This window comes from Pinus tabuliformis, chromosome 1_2 (assembly GCF_031772625.1).
Source record: "Pinus tabuliformis cultivar Carrire ecotype Pingquan chromosome 1_2, CPIR1, whole genome shotgun sequence".
In the NCBI taxonomy this organism is placed as follows: domain Eukaryota; kingdom Viridiplantae; phylum Streptophyta; class Pinopsida; order Pinales; family Pinaceae; genus Pinus; species Pinus tabuliformis.
In genome coordinates, this window is record NC_142298.1 from 1,340,225,595 (window position 1) to 1,340,245,789 (window position 20,195).

The 20,195-nt window shown below is 37.6% G+C and overlaps 1 protein-coding gene across 3 annotated transcripts; it reads right to left on the reverse strand.

Annotated features, from left to right (window-relative positions):
- Nucleotides 1-6,170: 6,170 nt before the first annotated feature.
- On the reverse strand, nt 6,171-8,950 carry LOC149211154 (putative LRR receptor-like serine/threonine-protein kinase At5g48740). 3 transcript variants are annotated; one of them, XM_089396940.1, is made up of 8 exons: nt 8,730-8,950; nt 7,862-7,962; nt 7,499-7,677; nt 7,266-7,395; nt 7,116-7,175; nt 6,798-6,984; nt 6,548-6,680; nt 6,171-6,459 (listed from the first exon to the last, which is right to left on the reverse strand). In XM_089396940.1, the coding sequence occupies exons 2-8, from the start codon at nt 7,950-7,952 to the stop codon at nt 6,208-6,210; spliced, it is 1,032 nt and encodes a 343-aa protein (XP_089253066.1). In that variant the 5' UTR covers nt 7,953-7,962; nt 8,730-8,950; the 3' UTR covers nt 6,171-6,207. The 3 variants fall into 3 exon arrangements, with proteins under 3 accessions (XP_089253066.1, XP_089253065.1, XP_089253067.1); XM_089396939.1 differs by lacking the exon at nt 8,730-8,950 and adding an exon at nt 8,217-8,699; XM_089396941.1 differs by lacking the exon at nt 8,730-8,950 and adding an exon at nt 8,329-8,697.
- Nucleotides 8,951-20,195: the final 11,245 nt, after the last annotated feature.

The window sequence follows — 20,195 nt, forward strand, 5'->3', positions numbered from 1 at the left end:
TCGCTGTCCAAGTGAAAGATATTCTGCCACTCCTCGGCAAGCACATACACTATGAGCTCATCTACAATGGTTCAACCATATGTGTTGGATCCATCCTACATCAGGCTGTTGGAATGTAAGAAAGGCACTGGGACTAGACTTGCCTGGGCTTTTTCCGTGCCACTGTACCACTTTTTTCCATATTTCCACTTTGTTGTCTGTTATGATTTTTTTTTAGTCCCTACTGAGGACCCTGGTAGTTTTATTTTCGTTCTGGGCTCTCTCCAACAGTTGCTCTATGTTATCGGGTTATGGAATTTCTCTTTCAAAAGCTACAGTAACCTGCAAATTGAGTTATAATTTATATATAGCTATCACAATCTATAACTATTAACATTTAATATGAGTACATATCATTTTGATTTTTTATTTATATGAATCAATCATCTGCCATTTGTATTTTTCTCTTTTAGTCGCTAGGTTAGGGCTTATAATATTTTTTCTGAAACATTCCTGGTTTTCTCCATGTTGGAATTTCTCTTTCAAAAGCTAACATAGAGTCGGCGTCACTGCTTTTACTTTTTCAAATGTTAAAAGGCATGACTTTACCTTGGGACCCAAAACCTTCAGCAACTGTAGAAAACAAAGTTATTTTGACAATGTAACAAGTGTTGAAATTGTAATTTCAACTGCCGTGCAGTGCCAGCGACCATTAAAGGATGACCGTAAAACTGTTTTCAGAAAACCAACCAAACTTTATCGCACCACTTTTCACTAAGTGGTGGTTTTCCTTCGAAGGGCAGCGATACAATCAGCTACTGACACGTGCTCGGAGCCACTGTTCCGAAACAACTTTTTTCCCGGAGCGTAATATTCGTTTGGGTTGACCGAGCGATCACTGTCCGATTGAAAGGAAGGCTGACCATCATTGATTGAAACCAAAGTTTGTTGTACAGGTTTGCACCACATTGCGTGAAGTGAAATGGAATTTTTGTTTGACCTCCGTATGACTAACAAAACTGTATGCAAGGCTGACTGAATAAATTTACCGCCATGCTTAAGTAATTAAAGGATTTAATGAAATGTCCTGTGGTCAGTAAATGTTGGTAAAGTCTTCAATTTTCTTTAATGCATATGAGTTGTTCGTTTTAGGGTAAAAGTAAAACAAATTTTATTATTTTTTTTTTATGGAATGAAAATGGGCGCAGCACTGTGAACTGAAGCACGTAGCAGCGCGAGCTTATGAATGAAACTTTTATGCACAACAGTGCAGAGATTGAAATGTATTTTTTTTGTTCATGATATATGAAATGAGATACACACAACAGTGTGAATGTAAGTGTTGAGCAAACGAGGGGGAGCACGCAGCAGCGTGAAGCAGGGTGAATGTAATGTAATGTGCAAGCAATACGCAGCAGCGTGAGTATGTTTGTAGTTTGTTGGTGAGAAAACAAAAGGGAATGCGCAGCAGCGCGACGGTCATTTTTTGGTTGAGTATGTATGCAATGTAATGTAATACATGCAGCAGCGTGTATGTTTTGTTTTTGTTGTGAAAACAAAGGGGAGACGCAGCAGTGCGTATGAAAGGAAACAGAGACAGAGTTCCTTTTGGTGTAATGCACAGCAGTGCAGATACAATGCTCCATCTCCGTGGTGGCTTTTAGATTGGCTGTTGTGTGAGAATATAATCTGGTGATGTTCAGGGGTTTTCCTGCTTAATGCATTTTATGTATGCATGTGTTCATTGTTGTTGTTTTGTATGTAATGAGAGAGGCCAATATGCACCAGAAGTGTGCGAATGAAAAAGCTTGTTGTTTGTTGAAAAAGAAGAGCGCAATATGCAGTAGCAGTGCGAAAGGGAAAAACGCACAACAATGCGAATGTATGTTCATTTTGTTTAGAATGACCAGAAATTGTCAACAGTGGTATCAGAGCTTGTCCAGGCTCTTTGAAGGTGTCAAAGAAGCTGAAGGAAGGATTTCTTGTTGCAGTAGCTTCTCTAGTAGAGTGAAGACTCAGTCAAGGTATTTCTCAAGCTAGTTTCTGTGTTACTATCCTCACAGTTAGTTATTTCAATACACAGTCAAATGGCGAGGTCGAGGAAGAAAGTCTCCAATCCTCCTAAGGATGTGTCTCCCTCTACTACTAAAATAGAAGTCAACCAATTTGATGAGGCTCCAAGGTTTAATGGGAACTTTTATATATAGGAAGTAAAAATGAGGACTTTCTTACAGTCTCAAGGGATTGAAATTTGGGAATCAGTGATTGATGATAGCAGGATGGATAGAGAATCCAAGGAGTACAATGCAAAAGCAACAAAGACAATCTTGAATGGGCTACCTGATTCTGTAAAGAAGAATCTAGGAAAACATTCATCAGCAAAGGATATATGGGACAAACTTCATGACCTTCACTCAAAAGGAGCACTGACCATGACCATCAATCAAGAAGGAGATCCTGAACCCATCATAGAAGCTGAAAATGAGAATGATGACATCAAGGCTGAAGCAGACCTAGAAGATGAAAAGAATGAAAAGGACTTTGTAGAAGAACTCCTCGCTCAACTTATGACTGCCATGGAAGAGATTAACAATTTGAAAAAGGAAAATGAGGCACTTAAGAAGATAGCTCCAGTTGGTAACCAAGATCAAACAAGGAAGAAAGTTGACCTCATCAAGCTTCAAGTACAAGAAAGGGATGAAGAGCTTGCCAAACTTAAGAAGGAATTTCATCAAAGCAAAAGGAAGCATCATGAAGAAGTCATATCCATGACAAATCAATTGAATAAAGCAAAGAAGCAGGAAAATACCTTGTCAAGTCAACTTGAACAAAGGCACAAGAGCGTGAACAAACTTGAAGAAGAGATTGGTCAAAACAAGGTAGAGGTCTCCTCCCTTAAGTCTCAATTACAAGAAGCCAAGAAACAGGCACAAGGAGCTGAAAAGAGAATGGAAAGCAGTCAAGCAAAGAATGTAGAAATGTTCAAAATAAAGTCAGATATCATCTCCCTTAAAATAGTAGCAGCTAAAGCTACTCGTAGCAAGGAAGAAACTTAGGAACAACTTGCAAAGAAGAATAATGAGTGTGAAAGATTGGAAGAAGAGATTGTCCTCCTCAAAAAAAAGGTTGAAGGGATGAACAAAATCTTGAAGAGCTCTCAAGCCTTAGATGACATGGTCAGCTATCACAGATGTCCATCTGATAAATTAGGACTAGGGTATGCAGGTGAACCCTCAAACAAGAATGAAAATGCTTTAAGCAAAAGAGTTGTGAAGAAGCCAGAAAGAAATTGTGATGCTCCTAGTTCCAGCAAAGGCAAGGAGAAAAATCAAGGCTACAATAGAAGAAATCCTATTCCAAGAAGAAATCTTGCTCCAAGTAGAAAACCAGCTCCAAAAAGAAATGTAGATGGTATTAAAGAGGCAAGAGGCAATTGTTATCATCAAAGGATCTCAAGGCAGAAAGGCTTCAGAAGTACATCAAGGAAACCTCCATCTCCTAGGTACCAAAGTTCATTTTTTGGTTATTGTTATTCTTGTTCAAACTTTAGTCATATGGCAAAAGACTATAAAGCATCTCATAGAGATAGATGTTATAGTCTCGGACAACCTCCAAGAAACAATTTTACAGGAAGAAATCATGAAATATTATTCATGAACAATGTAGAATGCTTCAAGTGTCATAACATTGGTCATATGGCACGTGATTGTAACTTAATGTGGGCTCTTACACAAGCTAGAACCATGCAAAAGAAGAAAGTTACACAAGTATGGAGAAGGAAGGAAATACAGTCCGAAAGTCCCTTGAGCTCTCGAGCCAATCTAAGCTTATTTTGAGAAGACTCTGCCAAAAGGAGACGATGCATATAGTTAGGGGGAGCCTGTAATTCTTGATCATTATTGCTGAAGCTATTAGTGAACAGCTTCTTATGAAATCCTTGCTGAACTATATTAACAGTCATTCTTTGATGAAGATCTTCTTATAGGGGAGAGATATGGAATTAAATCTGCCATAAGAGCAGAGAAGAAAAGGTTGCAGGATAGCTTGCAGATGCAAAGGTTGGAAATCTTGTCTGAAGCAGAGGGAAAGAGGATATTACATAATGATCAGAATACTTTTGCAATTGCTATGGCATATGAAGGAACATCTAAGGAACTGAGAGCAAATGACCCACTGATTTTCCCAGAAAGCACAAGTGCAAATCATGCCCCAATGGATATAGCCAACTGCAAAGACAGTACTCTTATTCTCTAGAATAGTAACCAGGCATAGTTTTGTGGCTCTGGATTGATTGGAGTGCCTGGGCACAGCAGTAAGAGCGATGAAAGGAAAGCTCATACGAATAGGCAGAGAAGTTTTGAATTTTTTGAGGAAATGTCTGGGTATAACTTATAACCCAACAGTTGAAATTAAAAGGGAGTGTTGAAATTGTAATTTCAACTGCCGTGCAACGCCAACGACCATTAAACGGCGATCGTAAAACTGTTTCCGGAAAACCAGCCAAACTTTACCGCACCGCTTTTCACCAAGCGGTGGTTTTCCTCCGGAGGGCAGCGATACAATGAGCTGCTGACACGTGCTTGGAGCCACTGTTCCGAAACAGCTTTTTTCCCGGAGCATAATGTTTGTTTGGCTTTACCGAGCGATAACCGTCCGATAGAAAGGAAGGCTGACCACCGTTGATTGAAACCAAAGTTTGCTGTACAGGTCTGCACCACATTGCGTGAAGTGAAATGGAATTTTTGTTTGACCTCCGTATGACTGACAAAACTGTATGCAAGGCTGATTGAATCAATTTACCGCCATGGTGAAGTAATTAAAGGATTTAATGAAATGTCTTGTGGTCAGTAAATGTTGGTAAAGTCTTCAATTTTCTTTAATGCACGGGAGTTGTTTGTTTTAGGGTAAAAGTAAAACAAAGTTTATTATTGTTTTTTTAATGGAATGAAAATAGGTGATGGGAAGTGAAGCGTGCAACATGAGCTTATGAATGAAACTTTTATGCACAACAGTGCAGAGATTGAAGTGTATTTTTTTTGTTCATGATATATGAAATGAGATACACACAACAGTGTGAATGTAATGTAATGTGCAAGCAATACGCAGCAGCGTGAGTATGTTTGTAGTTTGTTGGTGAGAAAACAAAAGGGAATGCGCAGCAGCCCAACGGTCATTTTTTGGTTGAGTATGTATGCAATGTAATGTAATACATGCAACAACATGTATGTTTTGTTTTTGTTGTGAAAACAAGGGGAGACGCAGCAATGCGTATGAAAGGAAACAAAGACAGAGTTCCTTTTGGTGTAATGCACAGTAGTGTAGATACAGTGCTCCATCTCCGTGGTGGCTTTTAGATTGGCTGTTGTGTGACAATATAATCTGGTGATGTTCAGGGGTTTTCCTGCTTAATGCATTTTATGTATGCATGTGTTCATTGTTGTTGTTTTGTATGTAATGAGAGAGGCCAATACGCACCAGAAGTGTGCGAATGAAAAAGGTTGTTGTTTGTTGAAACAGAAGAGTGCAATATGCAGCCACAGCGCGAAAGGGAAAAACACACAGCAGTGCGAATGTATGCTCGTTTTGTTTGGAATTACCAGATGCAAACGTATGTTTGTTTTGTTTGGAATTACCAGAAATTCCCAACAACAAGGGCTGGAGCCTTTCCTTTCTATTCAACATACACTCTTCTTGGAATTTTACCCTTGGAAAGCAAATATTCCACTCCAAGTTACAAAATCTTAATTATTTTGACAATGTAACAAGGGCGGAAGCCTTTCATTTCCCATTCAACATACACTTTTCTTGGAATGTTACCCCTGGAAACCAAATATTTCACTCCAAATTACAAAATCTTCAGTTAATTGTTGAAGTTGAGTGGAAGTTCCATCAAACAGAAATAAATAAAATATAGTAGTGCAGGGTCACTTGGCAGGTATACCTTCTGCTTGCATACTTGTCTTCGATTTGATTCAAATTCCATGTATGGTTTTGATTTGCCACTCATTCCAGTTTGACACATTTGGCCTCACTTGAGTTATGATACATGAATGACTATTCAAATTTGCTTGGGTAAAATATAATTACTTCCCTCTTTCATGAAATCAAGATCACATCATCAAGATTCAAATCTTCATGTGATATTATTTAAAAAAATGTGTCATGTTAACAAAGGGGAACAAGAAACATATGTCATCTGAAGAACTTTGTAAATTCAATGTTTTAAAGTTACTCTTGAATCTTTACATGTTTGGCAACGACAACCTCCTTTAGCTTTACTTTCTCATACATGAAAGCCTCCTTCAGCTCTCCTACTACCTCACTCATGCTGGGCCTCCAAGATGATGTATGCTCAACACATCTGAGCGCTATTTTGGCAACCATAGTGATTGATTTCATTTCATATTTTCCATCCATCTCCTTGTCTATGATTTTCACCATTTTTTCAGGGGTTTCATCGATCTCCACGTAGTCTTTCAGCTGTGATGACGTGCAAATATAATTATTCGTACACGCACTTAAAATGAAAGCCTATGTATGGATGATTAATTACAAATAAATTCCTTACCCATGTCAAGAGATCCCTTTCTTCCTCAGGTAGAGTCACATCGATGGGATTTCTCCCACATATAATTTCTAATAAAACCACACCAAAACTGTATACATCGCTCTTTTGAGTGAAGCGCTCAGTCATAAAATACCTGTAAGAATATCCAACCATAAAAATGAAATTGCCGTTTCTCTTAATAATTAATCGAATTCCTGGGGCATCAAAAATAATATTTCGAAGAGAACTGCAAGGTATATGTGTCATTTACTCTGGATCCAGGTATCCCAAAGTTCCTTTCACTGTATCCTCGATAGGAGCCTTCCGATCCATTGTCATCTTCGACAAACTGAAATTGCCTAATTTTCCATTCAAATAGCTGTCGAGGAGGATGTTTGAAGTATTCACATCCCTGTGAATTATCATTGGAATACAACATACGTGCAGGTATTGCAGTGCTTCAATCGGAAACAGACGAGGAATATGGTTAATCACGATTTCTCTTATTTAGTTGTATTCAAATACATAAAATTAAACAGCGTTTACACTACAAAAGTGTAGTGTGAAAAACATTATTTATTTAAATTACCCTCAGCCACATCGATTGCTATTTTGAGCCTGCTTTTCCAATTTAGTTTGGAAAGTCCTCCTGAAAGACAAATTTAGTATTAAATGTATACTGTTTTTGTTGCAATATCAAACCAACCAAACAATATCCCTCCTTTAAAGACGTATTTACCATAAAGATGGTCCTTTAAAGGCCCTTGCGACGTGTACTCGTAGATAAGCATAGGCTGTTCGGATATAGCAAAACAGTAACCCAGTAGAGACACCAAGTTCTTATGATGGACTCTAGAAAGCAGATCCACCTGTTAACAAAGTGAATCTGTATACATCAATTTTACTATGTTCACATATATTTTCTTCTTAATTGCGAGATCAGAAGCGAAATGATTCGGAAATTGGAATTACCTCAGTCAAGAACTCCTGAAAGCTGTCTCTTGTATTCAGTGAAAACTTTTTTATTGCTATCTCTTTTGCGTCCGGCAGTTTACCAAGGAACAGCGTTCCAAAGACACCAGACCCAATCTGGTGACTAAAGTTTTGTGTGGCTTCCACAATCTGGTGTAGGGTAAAAACCATCGAGTCGTCTGTAAAATTGGCAAAGTATGAAAGCACCGTCTTACTTAGCTTCATATGGGGAATTCCCACTATATGTTCATAAAAAAATAAGTTCTTGACCTTCATTGTATAGTTTTTCCCCGTTTTTATTTTTTTCTTCTCCTCGTGTTTTTCCCCACATGGAACATTGAACATCTGAATTTAAATTCTAACCTTTATTGAGAAGCAGCTTTTCGCTGAATTTTTCCCGGGTACGCTGCTTTGCCCTGAATTTCTTCCAATATACGGTAATACCCGCCATCATCACTAAAGTCCTGAAAAACTACTTAAGTTAAACCCTTAACAACCCAAACGGTGGATTCTTTAATTCTTAGCCCGCTCAGGTTTTGCTCACGATCTTCTATTTACTTTCCTATAGTTCTGATACCAATGGGTTGAAAAGACATAAAGGAAAACACAAAAATTGACACACACAAATAATATGAGCTTGATCAACCAAAACTTGATTCTAACAATGAATTCGGTGAGGAATATTTATACTTAACTAACCCTCTTAAATTTAACCAACTTTAACATGCTGGAGTCATTACAATTTCTAACCATTCCCAAAATAACACCCACTTTGTTCTTCCCTAAATTATTTCTGGTTTCTTGAATACAATCCCCGCCCTTATACATACAGATAAGGATTTCCAGAGTATCTGCAACACACCAAATGAGGGATTTTCACTGTAATCGTGAACCTCCTGCAGTAAGATTTTATAAACTTTCAACCGTTTAGGTATTACTGTTGTACCGGGCATTCCTTGCTTTGCTGGTAACAAAAATACTAATTAAAAAACATAACTTGAACATTTGATAATGGAAATTTGTTGTGAATACAAATAAATGTTATATTGCTCAATTCAATGAAAGCTTGTCTAAAACGTATGCACGAATTATACAGGTGAAACAATTGTTCCATATAAACCTGCGATAATAGTAAAGAGATTGTAATATTATATTTAGTGATTAAAATTCCCTTCAGAGAATATAAATAGGATATAAACATGGAACTCTTTAGGGTTTCTGAGATCAATACCCAGTCTGGAAAATTAAGAAGAAACACTTGCAAATACAGAGAGCTTATCTCCAGAAGAAACGCTTATCTCCAGAATTTATCTAAAGAAGAAACACTTGCAAAGAGAGAGCTTATCTCCGGAAGAAATCCGGCAAAGGTCCGATCTGACCGACTAATTGCCACAATCAGGTATCACTAATCGCTGAAGCAAATCGACTAATTTTATGTCTTAGAGAAAAACTACATTCATTATATTATTGCACCTCACATGCTCAAGTATTCCTTATAATTGTTTTTTGTTTTGTTTTTTTTTTAAAGGTGGAAAAACCTATCAAACTCAGTTTGTCAAACCAACAGTGAGGACAGACATCTCTGGCTGCTATCCCAGTTGACACGAAAACCACGCCACCTGAAATAACCCTCTGGTGGTCCGTAAGGGGGCAGGCTTTCACTCCTGCGAGATGCCTCTGGGTCTTGGGCCGTTAACCTGTTTCCTTAGAATATAAAAGTAGATATTCTAATTTAATATTTATAATATTGAGGAACAATTATGAATCATATTTACAAATTTGAAATGCACAACATATTTATGTTAATTAGCATTCAAATAATTGCACACTTCACATTTAATTGTTATTCACAATTACTATTTATAATTATTTATTATATTTATAAGTTTCAAATATTTATTATATATATGAATTGTAGATGGGTAATTAATTGAGCGGAGAGGCTCATTTTTACAGCCCAGTATGGTATGTAACTCTGTCAGTCTATCATCAAAATTGAAATTTTGCTATATCTGCCTAAATTAAACTGGACCGCAAAAAACACTAACTATACAACCTTATTAAATTTATAATTTATTTATACAACCTTATTAAATTTATAATTTATTTTCTCAATTAACGAAAACAAATCATTTTGAAAAAATTAAAAATTAAAAATCAATAATCAAATCACCGACCATTAATTAACAAAATCAAATCATTTGAAAAAATTAAAAATTAAAAATTCAGTAATGAAATCACCGACTATTTCCCGTCAAATTTTATTCCTTTGTGCCAACTAACGTTCAACGGATCATTAAAAAAAAATCCAACAAATATGGGGCAATCGTTCCTTGTTCTTTTCCCATCGTGCCAACTAACATTCAACCGATGAAATATAATATTACGCATCGTTAAAAAAAAATCCCACAAATATGGGGCCATCGTTCCTTGCTCTCGGACTTTATGATTTCGATGAAGAAACCGTTCACTTTGATGTGACTTGAGCATTTGCCTATGAAATCGATCACTGCATGCTCGTGAGCTCGCTTTTATCCTGAAATATGGATTAATATAGTGTTGTTCAATTATTTTAATTGAATTATTTTGTTGCTGATTTGTACGACGATAGACTTTAAGTATTTCACTTTTATTAAATGTTATTAAGAGACTCGGTAGACTTATTACATGTCACCAAGGAGGTATGCGCACTACAACATAATGAAGCATGACCCGTGTTAAATCTGCAAGTACTCGCGGGTCTTGGCGAGTTCTATATCGAGCCGGGTCACTCTCATAGAACTCGTATTTAAGATCTAAATTTTGCGGGTATTTTATAGAACTCATTTACCCAGATAAGACCCGTGGTATTCTATAGGACCGGAATAGAACCTGTGGAGCCTCAACCAGCACAAAATGTTCAATTCTTTTATTTCTGTTTTTGTTTTTTTATTTTTATTTTTTATTTTTTTTGGAAATGAGCTGATGTATCTATGGCATTCCAATTAGACTTATACCATCTAGCTCTTTCAAATACTTACTTCCTTGAGGTAAACATCCCCCACTACCAATGGCTTCTTTGCAACTCTACCCTTGTGAATCAAGGTCTCCATGGCTTATTGACTGGGTGACTTTCCTGTGCATTTCTTCTAAAAGCATATAGTTATTCACCTTGTGTGTACCATCCATGTCCATAGTCCTTGAAACCCTCCTGAATTCTAACCAAAGATTTTCAATTTCTTTTCGTTATAATTCTTTTAATATTTGTATAGTAATGCACTTGTATCTACCAGCCAATGGGCTTTATTTCTTTGCACCACCACCTTCCTGGAAAGGAAATTACCTCTTTGGAAGAAAGTTACATGCTTGCTAAATGTCAGTTGTGCTCCAAAATAAAGTGAGGGATTAGGAATGATCCTTTGACTCAAATTAGTTTCAAAGGTGGGTGTACATGCTTTTCTATTATGGTGCAATTTTGACCATACCAGTCACTCAATTGAATGACCTTTAAGCTTGCATTATTGGGGTCACATGTCCTCTTTGCTAGCAAACTTTTACACATGAGTTTGATTTAGATTTAGAGTAGAGTTTTCCTTTATTGTGCTCTTTGTTGGTAGATGCATTATGCATTCCTGCATTCCTTTTATAGTTTTTGATGCATGTTAACTTATTTTGGTCATTTGTGGATTTTAATCAAATTTCAATTTTTGTACAGCTTGCATACATTTTTCTCAAAGTGCCTCCTAAATTTTGTAGAAAAGTGTCAATCTAACCTTCCTCCTTTGAACTAGGTTTAACGTCCCCTATCTAGTATCAACATCTTCTCTCTAAACTTCATCACTGCTTTATCTTTCTCCTGCTTGGTGAAGTTTGACAGCTTATGAACTTTATTCATTTCTTGTTGTGGTGGTTTTGGTGGCAGCCCCTCATCTTATTTTTGCTTCTACAGGCCCCCTTGTATGTGCTTATTTTGAAGAATGTAATCTCTAGTCCCTTCGACCTAGTTTCATCACTGTGAATGTAATATCTAGTCCATTTTATGCTTAAAATTTACCATATTTTAACCTTTTTTTGTATTTTGACTAGTCTTATAAGGGTCATTCCTGAGTTTTATACGAGTTTATGAGTCAATGACATGATGAGTCTTATACGAGTACGAGTCGTCCAACATTGCTACAACACATAGGGTATTTTACGACAATATTTGAGACAATTTTTGGATAAATTGTCTTAATTTGAGACAAAAATAAAAACTTCTATATTGTCTTAAATGTTGTCTTTAAGCCAGCATCTTAAATTATTGTCTTTATAGAGACAATAAAGAATTATATTTGAAGACAATATAATATCACTTTTGCTTCTTTAGAGACAATATAAAAAATGAATGCACAAAAATATCACACCATTGAAATAAATCAATATAAAAAAGTTTAATTAAAAATAAACTACAATATCATTGAATAATTCATGTTAGGGCAAAGTAGAATCGAACCACCAACCTCCTTCTTATAAGGCAAGTGTTCTGCCATTGAACTAACACCCTTTAAAGAATTATGTGATGATATAGGCATTGCTTTTAAAAAAATGCTTGATACATAATGACATAATATTTATAAAATCTATAATATCACAACCCCTATTTTTAACTTAATAAAAAATAATTCAATAGAGTTAGATCAACATCACACCCATGTGGCATGACCCGCACAAATTTAATTACAAACAAATTAATCTAGTAATACAAAAAAATTGTAACTAGAATTAGCACAAGCTGTTAAAATCTTGCCACAACTATTGAATGGTTTCTATTCAGTGTGTTTCCACTGTTGATCTCTTTCTCTAGTTCCTCTTTGTCCACACCATTGGTTAAAATATTATATTGAAAAAAGATAAGAAAGGAAATTTTCTGCAACTTGGTAAAGCAAGGAAAATCTTTAAATTGATTATCTTTGAAATCTGGTTAACAAAAGAAATCAACAACGACGTGTGTACACAATCTAGATTGCATATTTCATATAAAAAAAATTCACCTCAAACTCGAAATACCATTTTTAAGGGACATCCCCAGATGAAGCATTAGCATGTCAATTTGTAGGAAATTTGGAGAAGGTTTTAGCCATTTTAAATCATGTTCTATTGTTCATCTGCTTATATATAAATGAGGCAAATGTCCGAAGAGAAGAGAAGAACATCTTAGGATTCTATCACATGATTAAAGAAACTCTTAGATCAGCCCAAAAAAAACCAAAATAGAAGAAGGATCAATGGGGGAAAAGGGGGAACCGAATGAGGAGTGGACAGGTGGGTTGTTGGCACAAAAATGACAATAGGGAAGAGACATTGGGGTTCAGGCTTAAGGGGCCAACAAGGCTCTGTTGTAGTCTAGCACAACACCGACATTTTCACCTTACCCGGAGGGCAAGGAGTCTCAGCCGAGGCATGCCATGACTGAAGTTAGATGAAGCAGGAGGGGTATCGAGGAAATGTAAATAACATACAACAATAGCTCATCACACTCAATTCGTTATACTACCTAAGGTTGTCATTCTGCTCACGCCATCGCAATAAACTACCTAGTTATTGATCATTCATTTAAAATTTTAAATATCCCGTCAAGAACACAATAATACAATATGGAACCCAAAATGCTTCTTTCATTAACTAGAATATAAGAGAGTACATGACAGAATATAAAAGGCTCAAGGCCCGTTCATCAAATACTGAAAGAGTACTTTTCATAGAACAGAACTGACAAGAATGGACATAAGTAGAGTCGAAGACAGTCCTAGCTCTTCCGTAACCAATCTGACTTTCAGGATCCTACCCTTGCTCACCCACTTCATCACCAACCCCTTCCTCATGATCTCCTTTGCTTTTTATCCTTTGTTCTACATTCCCAGTGCCAATTTCGTTTGGTTGAAGCTGCCCTCGTCTGCCTTCTATTTCCCTTGCTCAGCTACTTCTGTACTCTTCCGCCACATTGTCACAACTTCCCGTTCACTCCCAGTTCCCATCCCTTTCCTTTGGTTGTCAGCTCTGCAACCCAAACAGTTGTTCCCCCCCCCCATGTTCTTGACCTTTCTTCCCACCAAAATCCAAAACGAAGGCCCTAACAGGCGCTGACTACAGTTCTTTGACTCAATCCCAAGTTAATCTATCTTCAATGTCGTTAGCTCTATTGTTGCTCCTGGCAGGGTCTGTCGTTATTATTTGTTGTTGCATTGGTTCCTCCTCTTGCGGCACTGTTGCTTCTTCCCTTGGGTGTGTTGGTCCCGCTTCGTGTGGGGCTGCTTCTGCTACATTTTGGCCCTTCTTTCCCAAACGAAGGCCCCAACTCAGTTACTACAACAATCGTTTCTTGGTGGAAGCAGTTATAATCTTCCAATGGCGTATGCGAGACACTTGTGAGGGTTTATGTCTGTTGGAGAGATTTAGTCGCTGATGTGTAGTTTGGTTGCTCGAGCCAGGCATTTTGCAAGGTGATCCACTTTTCTTCAACATCATCACATACCTCCCGCGGTGCTCTTACATGTTTACGGACCGGTGACCTCAGATCACGAATTTTATCTTTTGTTTCGGCCAATCCCTCCTCAATTTGTTGTACCCTGTCCTCAAGAGAGGAAATCTCATCATCGATTTGCTTCAGCTGGCCTTTGTCCCTATAGGTCTTTCTATCAGTGATGCATTGTTGGAGTTGTTGGCAAAGTGGATAGATTGGCTGGATTTTCATGGACAAGCTGCCTGACCAATCATTAACTTGCTCGAATAGCACATAACCATCTGTCAGGGCATCAGTTAGCAAGCTTTTAGTGCAGTAGAAGTGTTGAGTTTATGCTCAATCTCCATGATGTAGCTTGTAGTTGGATTGGGAAACACTGCTCTCGCCATATCTAAACTCTTCTTCAGCTCCTTGTTGGTGGCCAAAAGTTCTGTGCATGATGTCTGAATATGGTCACAATAGTTGGCCAAAATGATGGCCAAAAAATCATCAGGCGCTTCAATTACTAAATCAACCACAATTGGCCAAAGTGCTCTTAGCTTTGATGTCACCTACTCAACTTGCGATTGTAGTTGTTGATTGTTATGTCAGAGATGATCTCACTCAATCGTGATAGTGACAATTTTTTTCTTCTCCTGTTCATGCTCGGCAACCATGTCATTGTTTCTCTGTTTATCCCTCTGAGCTTCCCGTTGGATAAATTAGAATAGTGATGTAGATGACCAATGCCGAAGGTTCTTAGGTTTCATTGTCGACGGGTCCAGGAAGTTTCTTTACAGGGGTTGGCTGCTAGAAATGGATTTTTCTGAGTGCCCTTGTGGGGAAGTTGCAGGATGTGTGGTTTCAAGAAATTCGGAAGCAGGAGGGATAATTACTCACTCTTGAACCACCGGGAGATTTATAGGAAATGAGGCTTCAAACAGTTCGATCACAATGGAGTGTGGTTTTGATGTGATTGGTTGTTCACCCGGGAGTTGGCCCATTCCTAGTAGTAAGGATACTAGGGATGTTTGAACAACAGTATGGCCTTCACCTGGAGGGACTATGTTAGATAGGGTCATGAAGGTGGAAGTTGTATGGGGGGATGGATCCCGCAACCTAGGTGAGACAGTAGAGGTAGATTGTGGGTTTTCTTCAACAATTGGGGAGGTCGATGTTGACTGGAGTCCATCTCCGGTGAGGTGCACAATAGTCACAACAGGCATTGTCTTTTGCTTCTTGGCCGCTGCTACCTTAGTACCTTTGGGCTGCCTGGGTTTGGGGATGGTTGGATTTGTCTGAGAGTGAGGGCTATGATGGGGGATAGCCATAGCGAGGGGAGTAGTTATGATCAGATTGAAAAAAGTAAACCTTTGAAAAGCACTGGACTGGGGAGTCGTACATGTTGAACCGTGGAAGATGGAAATTGTCTACTGAATGGAGCTCATTTGTTGCTCCATTTGACAAACCATCGACTGTAATTCCTCCTCTGACCCCCTCTTCCTGTTAGTCCCAACCATGTCTCTTGTCATCCATTATGGTTGCATGCCCCTGAACAAATATTTGAACTGGCCATATGTAATCTCGCAGACGACCCCTGGCCATGATCCGACCTCCGTGTCGAATTCCCCTTCTGTCAATGTGAACCACTAGGGCCTCATTTGAAAAGTCTCTGGATGGACGCATTATGGCTTGATATAAGTCTGGCCATGTGTTACCCCAAACTAGATTTAGTGAAAGTAGTTATCGAGCAATCCCTTAGGGATTCTTTGCGTCGCCCTTATTGTGGCAACAATCTTTTGGTACCAGTCCTTAAATCATACTTCATTGATCTCTTTGCTGCTAAGGTCCTTAGACGTCCTCCATGGTGTGTATATGAGTGTCAATGGTTGCTCATCTGTGATTTCCACTAGGTTCCTCCCTGTTGGCACGCATCATTTCCACATCACCAAAGTCATAATCAAATACCCGAAAATAAAATTTTTGGTTCGTCTGTATAGATCCTCGCAAGCTTCAAATAACTCATTCAGTAGAAATGTTGATCGGTTGAGCGAAATTCCTTCACAACAGTGCTCGACAACTGATATGGTGTCCAATGTGCACTCATTTCTAGAGAAATGTCTCATTACTTTTCGTGCAATGATGTAGCAAGTGAATCTGATGTGGTCCTTATTGATCAAATCTATTTTAGTGCCCTTGCCACCGCGCTTGGTGTTATACTCACTGTAATATCATTGTCCCCCTCCTTCTTGGCTCGCTTCGACCTGGTCTTGAATGCGATCAAGATTTCATCTCCTGTTGGTGAGAGCCTGGTGAGGCATTGAATTTCCTCCACTTGAATTGGACATTATATGTCTAACCAGAGTGAGCCACCATGCATCTTGCTCACCAGAATGTTAATGGATTTCATTGCAGTGAAAGAAATTCCGAAAATCGACAAACTCCTCAAATTTATCAAAGTCAAACGCCGAAGTGACTGAGATGTTCCTTTGATATTCGTTGCCATTGTATCATCACCCTTCGGAACTTCTTCTGTATATAACTCTCACTTGAGCACTAGAAACTAGAAATAATTTGAAAGATCGTTGTCTACCAATGTTGCCTTATCATATTTCTCATACAATGATTCTATAACAGTATTCTGTCATCTAGCTTGTCTTCAGGAACTGAGATTATCTTCATCATACTTATGCATTGCTGATATATGATAGTTATAGGGGGCTGATAGCGAGTGCTTGAGTAATTTTTTTGAGTTTCGAGCCGAGACTCGAAGAATTTTGTCACCTAAATTGGAACTTCTGAAAATTCCTGTATAACCATGCAAATTAAGCAGACCAAATTCGACACGACATTTCTGACTAGACTCACTAACTAATTACTACGACAACTTTACCTATGCATACTTGATCATGTTAACTGGTCGCTGGCTGAGTTGTACCTAACTTGGATGATGCATGATGGGAAAAGTACAAAGTGGAGCAGATGGGTAATAATGTGACCGTAATGGCGAATTTATTGGTTAACTCTTTCCATAACAGGAAAAGATTCTATGGAAATTGACTGGACAGGGGTATTATTACCTAATTATTACGGAAAACACTCTGAATACGATGGATAAGACTTGTGAAATGTGTGACTGTCAGTTGTGGTGAGGTGGCATAGGTGTCACAACTGAGCTAACACGCAAGAATTATTATATGGAAAATAAAATAAAATAAAACTTAAACGGACTGACTGCTTGATTGTCTTATTCCTACTAACTCTAAACCTACCTATAGGCCCTTTTCAGAGATCTTATCAATTAGAATATTGGGTGTTGTACTGATGGAAAGGCTTCAAGCATGTGCTATTCGCCCATCCTGGTATCAATATTCCATCCAATTGCGCAAGTTTCAATGCTCCAGACTCCCTGATTTCCTCGACTATGAATGGACCAAGACAATGCATCTGCAACTTACCTGGGAACTTCTGAAACTTGATGTCTTATAATAAAAATTGTCCTCCAACTATGAACAATTTTGTCTTATTGTGCATGTCGTGCCATGCTTTTAGCCTTGTTTTCTCAATAGACTGGTGGAATTCAGCTAGAAATTTGGCTTCATCTAATTCCATCAATTCCTCCAACCACTTCTATAGCGATGCATCATCTTTCATCTTTGTATCTTGAGCAATGAATATGCTCAGTGTTGCAAATTCAGCAGGTACCATGGCTTCTCGTCCATATACCAACTGGAACGGTGTTTGCTTGTGTGATCGCTTGATTGTCATTCGCTACACCCATAACGTAGCTGGTACACGCTCATCCCAATTGTCTCGACTTGTCGAACATATCTTCGTTAGTCCCTTCTCCAGTATCTTGTTGGATGCTTCAACCATCCCATTAGCCTAAGGGTGGTATGGGTTGCTCTTATGATGTTGGACTAGGAAATTCTGCAGGAGGGATGCAACTATTTCATTTATAAAATGAGTCCCTTGTTCACTTGTTAGGATTTTTGGGCATCCAAACCTGGATATGACATTTTCAAAGATAAACCTTGTCGTTGTGTCTGTTGTACAATATTTAACCAGTGCCACCTCTGCCCATCGCATGAGATATTCGGCAGCTGTGATGATATATCGTGCATGATAATGACATCTTGGTGGGTAGATCGACCCAATGAAATCAAATTACCACTTTTTAAAGATCTACACTGTACATATTGGTTGTAGTGGTAATTCATCATGATGCAAAAGTTTCCCAACTCTTCGACACACATTGTTGAGCTCCAAAATTTCCCTTTCCTTAGCAACTTTTCTCATCCATTCTTCTTTGAAAAATGCATCCTCATCATCAATTACCATTATAAATTGCCTCAAGGAGAATATTTTAGTGATTTACATGTTATACTTTTATGTTTGTTGTTTGAATAAGTTTTTGTCTTTTAGCTACGGAACGCAGCCACATTCTGCAGCTAATCGGCTGTTCCACAGCTACCTCCACGCTTTTGCAGGTTCCAGGTGTCAAGAGGGGAAAATGACTACATGGGAAGCTTGGAAAACATCAGGGCATCGATCATGTCCTATTCACCTAGCCCAGGTCGACAAGGAAGACTCCGGTCAAAGGAAAGTCAAACATAGAAACCTAAGGCAAACAAGACTCTATTTTGTACACGTTTCTCAGTGATGGGATCCGAAGCAGTTTCTTGAGGCCACAGACTTCATCAACCACTTGTGCAAACTGAATCCAACAACCATTACCTTAGATTTATGTCTCCAACAAGGAAGAGAATTCCGTGGGCCTGTCTGCCTACGTGTTTTGTTGTAGCTCATTTTTCTCCATAAAATAGTTGTATAATTTCTCTATAAATACCTATGTGAAGAACACAGAACCAGTTCAAATTTGCTCATGTGTTAAGTTCAGATTACCGCTCTGTAGTTTTGAGAACTCATTCTCTGTTTTCAATATAAAGACTGTGTGTTTCATGGATACCTGAAAGCATTTGTTGGAGTGTTGATTAAGTGCATATAACCTGAGCAGTTGCAGAGGGCCCCTTTGCTGGTTAAGGTTACATTTTATTTTGTTTTGTCTTTTATAATTGAGTTGTAAATTCACTGTATTTTTCCATGATGTTTATAACCATTTGCTAACCTTGTTCATAATACAATTTTTACTATTTTCTTACTAATGCAGAACAACTTATTTCAGTACAGAATAGTCTTTTGGTTTAATTTCTTTTCAGTTTCTTACTAGTAGCTTAAAGTTGAGTTCATTAGTGTAGAGTAATTTATTTCATTTGCTGTTCATTAGTCTTTAGATTTTTAATTAAACTGATCAATGTCATTTTATTATTAGTTTAGTGACTCATGTTGTAGGTGACTATTTCTAAAAGCTCTTCTAGTTGATGGTTCATCTTAAACTAAGTGATGGAATATTTCACTTATGTAATGAGTCTTTTTCTGCATTTTTGTATTTATTTTCTCTTAGAACAATGAAGTATGGAATTCCTCAAAATGTTATCACAAGGAGGTTGTTCTCCCAAAATTTTGTAGAAGAGTTACAAAGCACACACTTCATTTAAGTTTTTATAGTAGAGTAGTTGCAATTTCATTTTCAATCTTAGTTTTTCGTTTAGTTTTGTTGCAATTTCATTTTAAGTTTTGATTCTGCAATAGACTAAACAGTAGTTGTAATCTCATTTTCAGTATTTCATTTTAGTTTTGTTTTCATCATAGATATCTGCAATTTCACTTTTAATATTTCATTAAACTGATTAGACAGTAGTTGAAACTTCACTCTTAAGTTCCTTTAGTTCATGTTTTGGAAACAATAATAAGAGCATAAATAGGAATTCTGTTTTCCTCATAGAAAATTTTAGGGGCGAATTTTCGCCCTTTGGTGAAATTAAGGGGTTTTAAATTTTTAGTGGGCAAATATTTTGTATCATAGTACATTTTTACAAATCGCCTCAACTAGCCCACCTTATTTTAAGGGAGAGTGTAAAAAGGGTAAATTTAGCCCTTGAAATTAGGAGTTACAACCTTCCATTCGCCCTAATTTTCAAGAATAGGTTTTATTTAAGTGAATCCTATATGCCAAATACCATATTTATAAAAGAGGTATGGTAAATAAATAAAAATATAAATAAATGAGAGGTATGGTAAATAAATAAAACATTTTTTATATTTACTCCATAAGTCACCTTATATACATGCAAGGGTGTAAACAAATAAAAATATAAATAAGGTGGAGGTATGGTAATA

Coding starts and splice junctions, on each gene's coding strand:
- LOC149211154 (XM_089396939.1), bottom strand. CDS start 8,326: ATGTATAAGGGCGGGGATTGTATTCAAGAAACCAGAAATAATTTAGGG. Junction 6,985..7,115: donor AGCAATCGATGTGGCTGAGG/GTAATTTAAATA, acceptor TTCCGATTGAAG/CACTGCAATACCTGCACGTA. Junction 6,681..6,797: donor TTGGGATACCTGGATCCAGA/GTAAATGACACA, acceptor ATATTCTTACAG/GTATTTTATGACTGAGCGCT.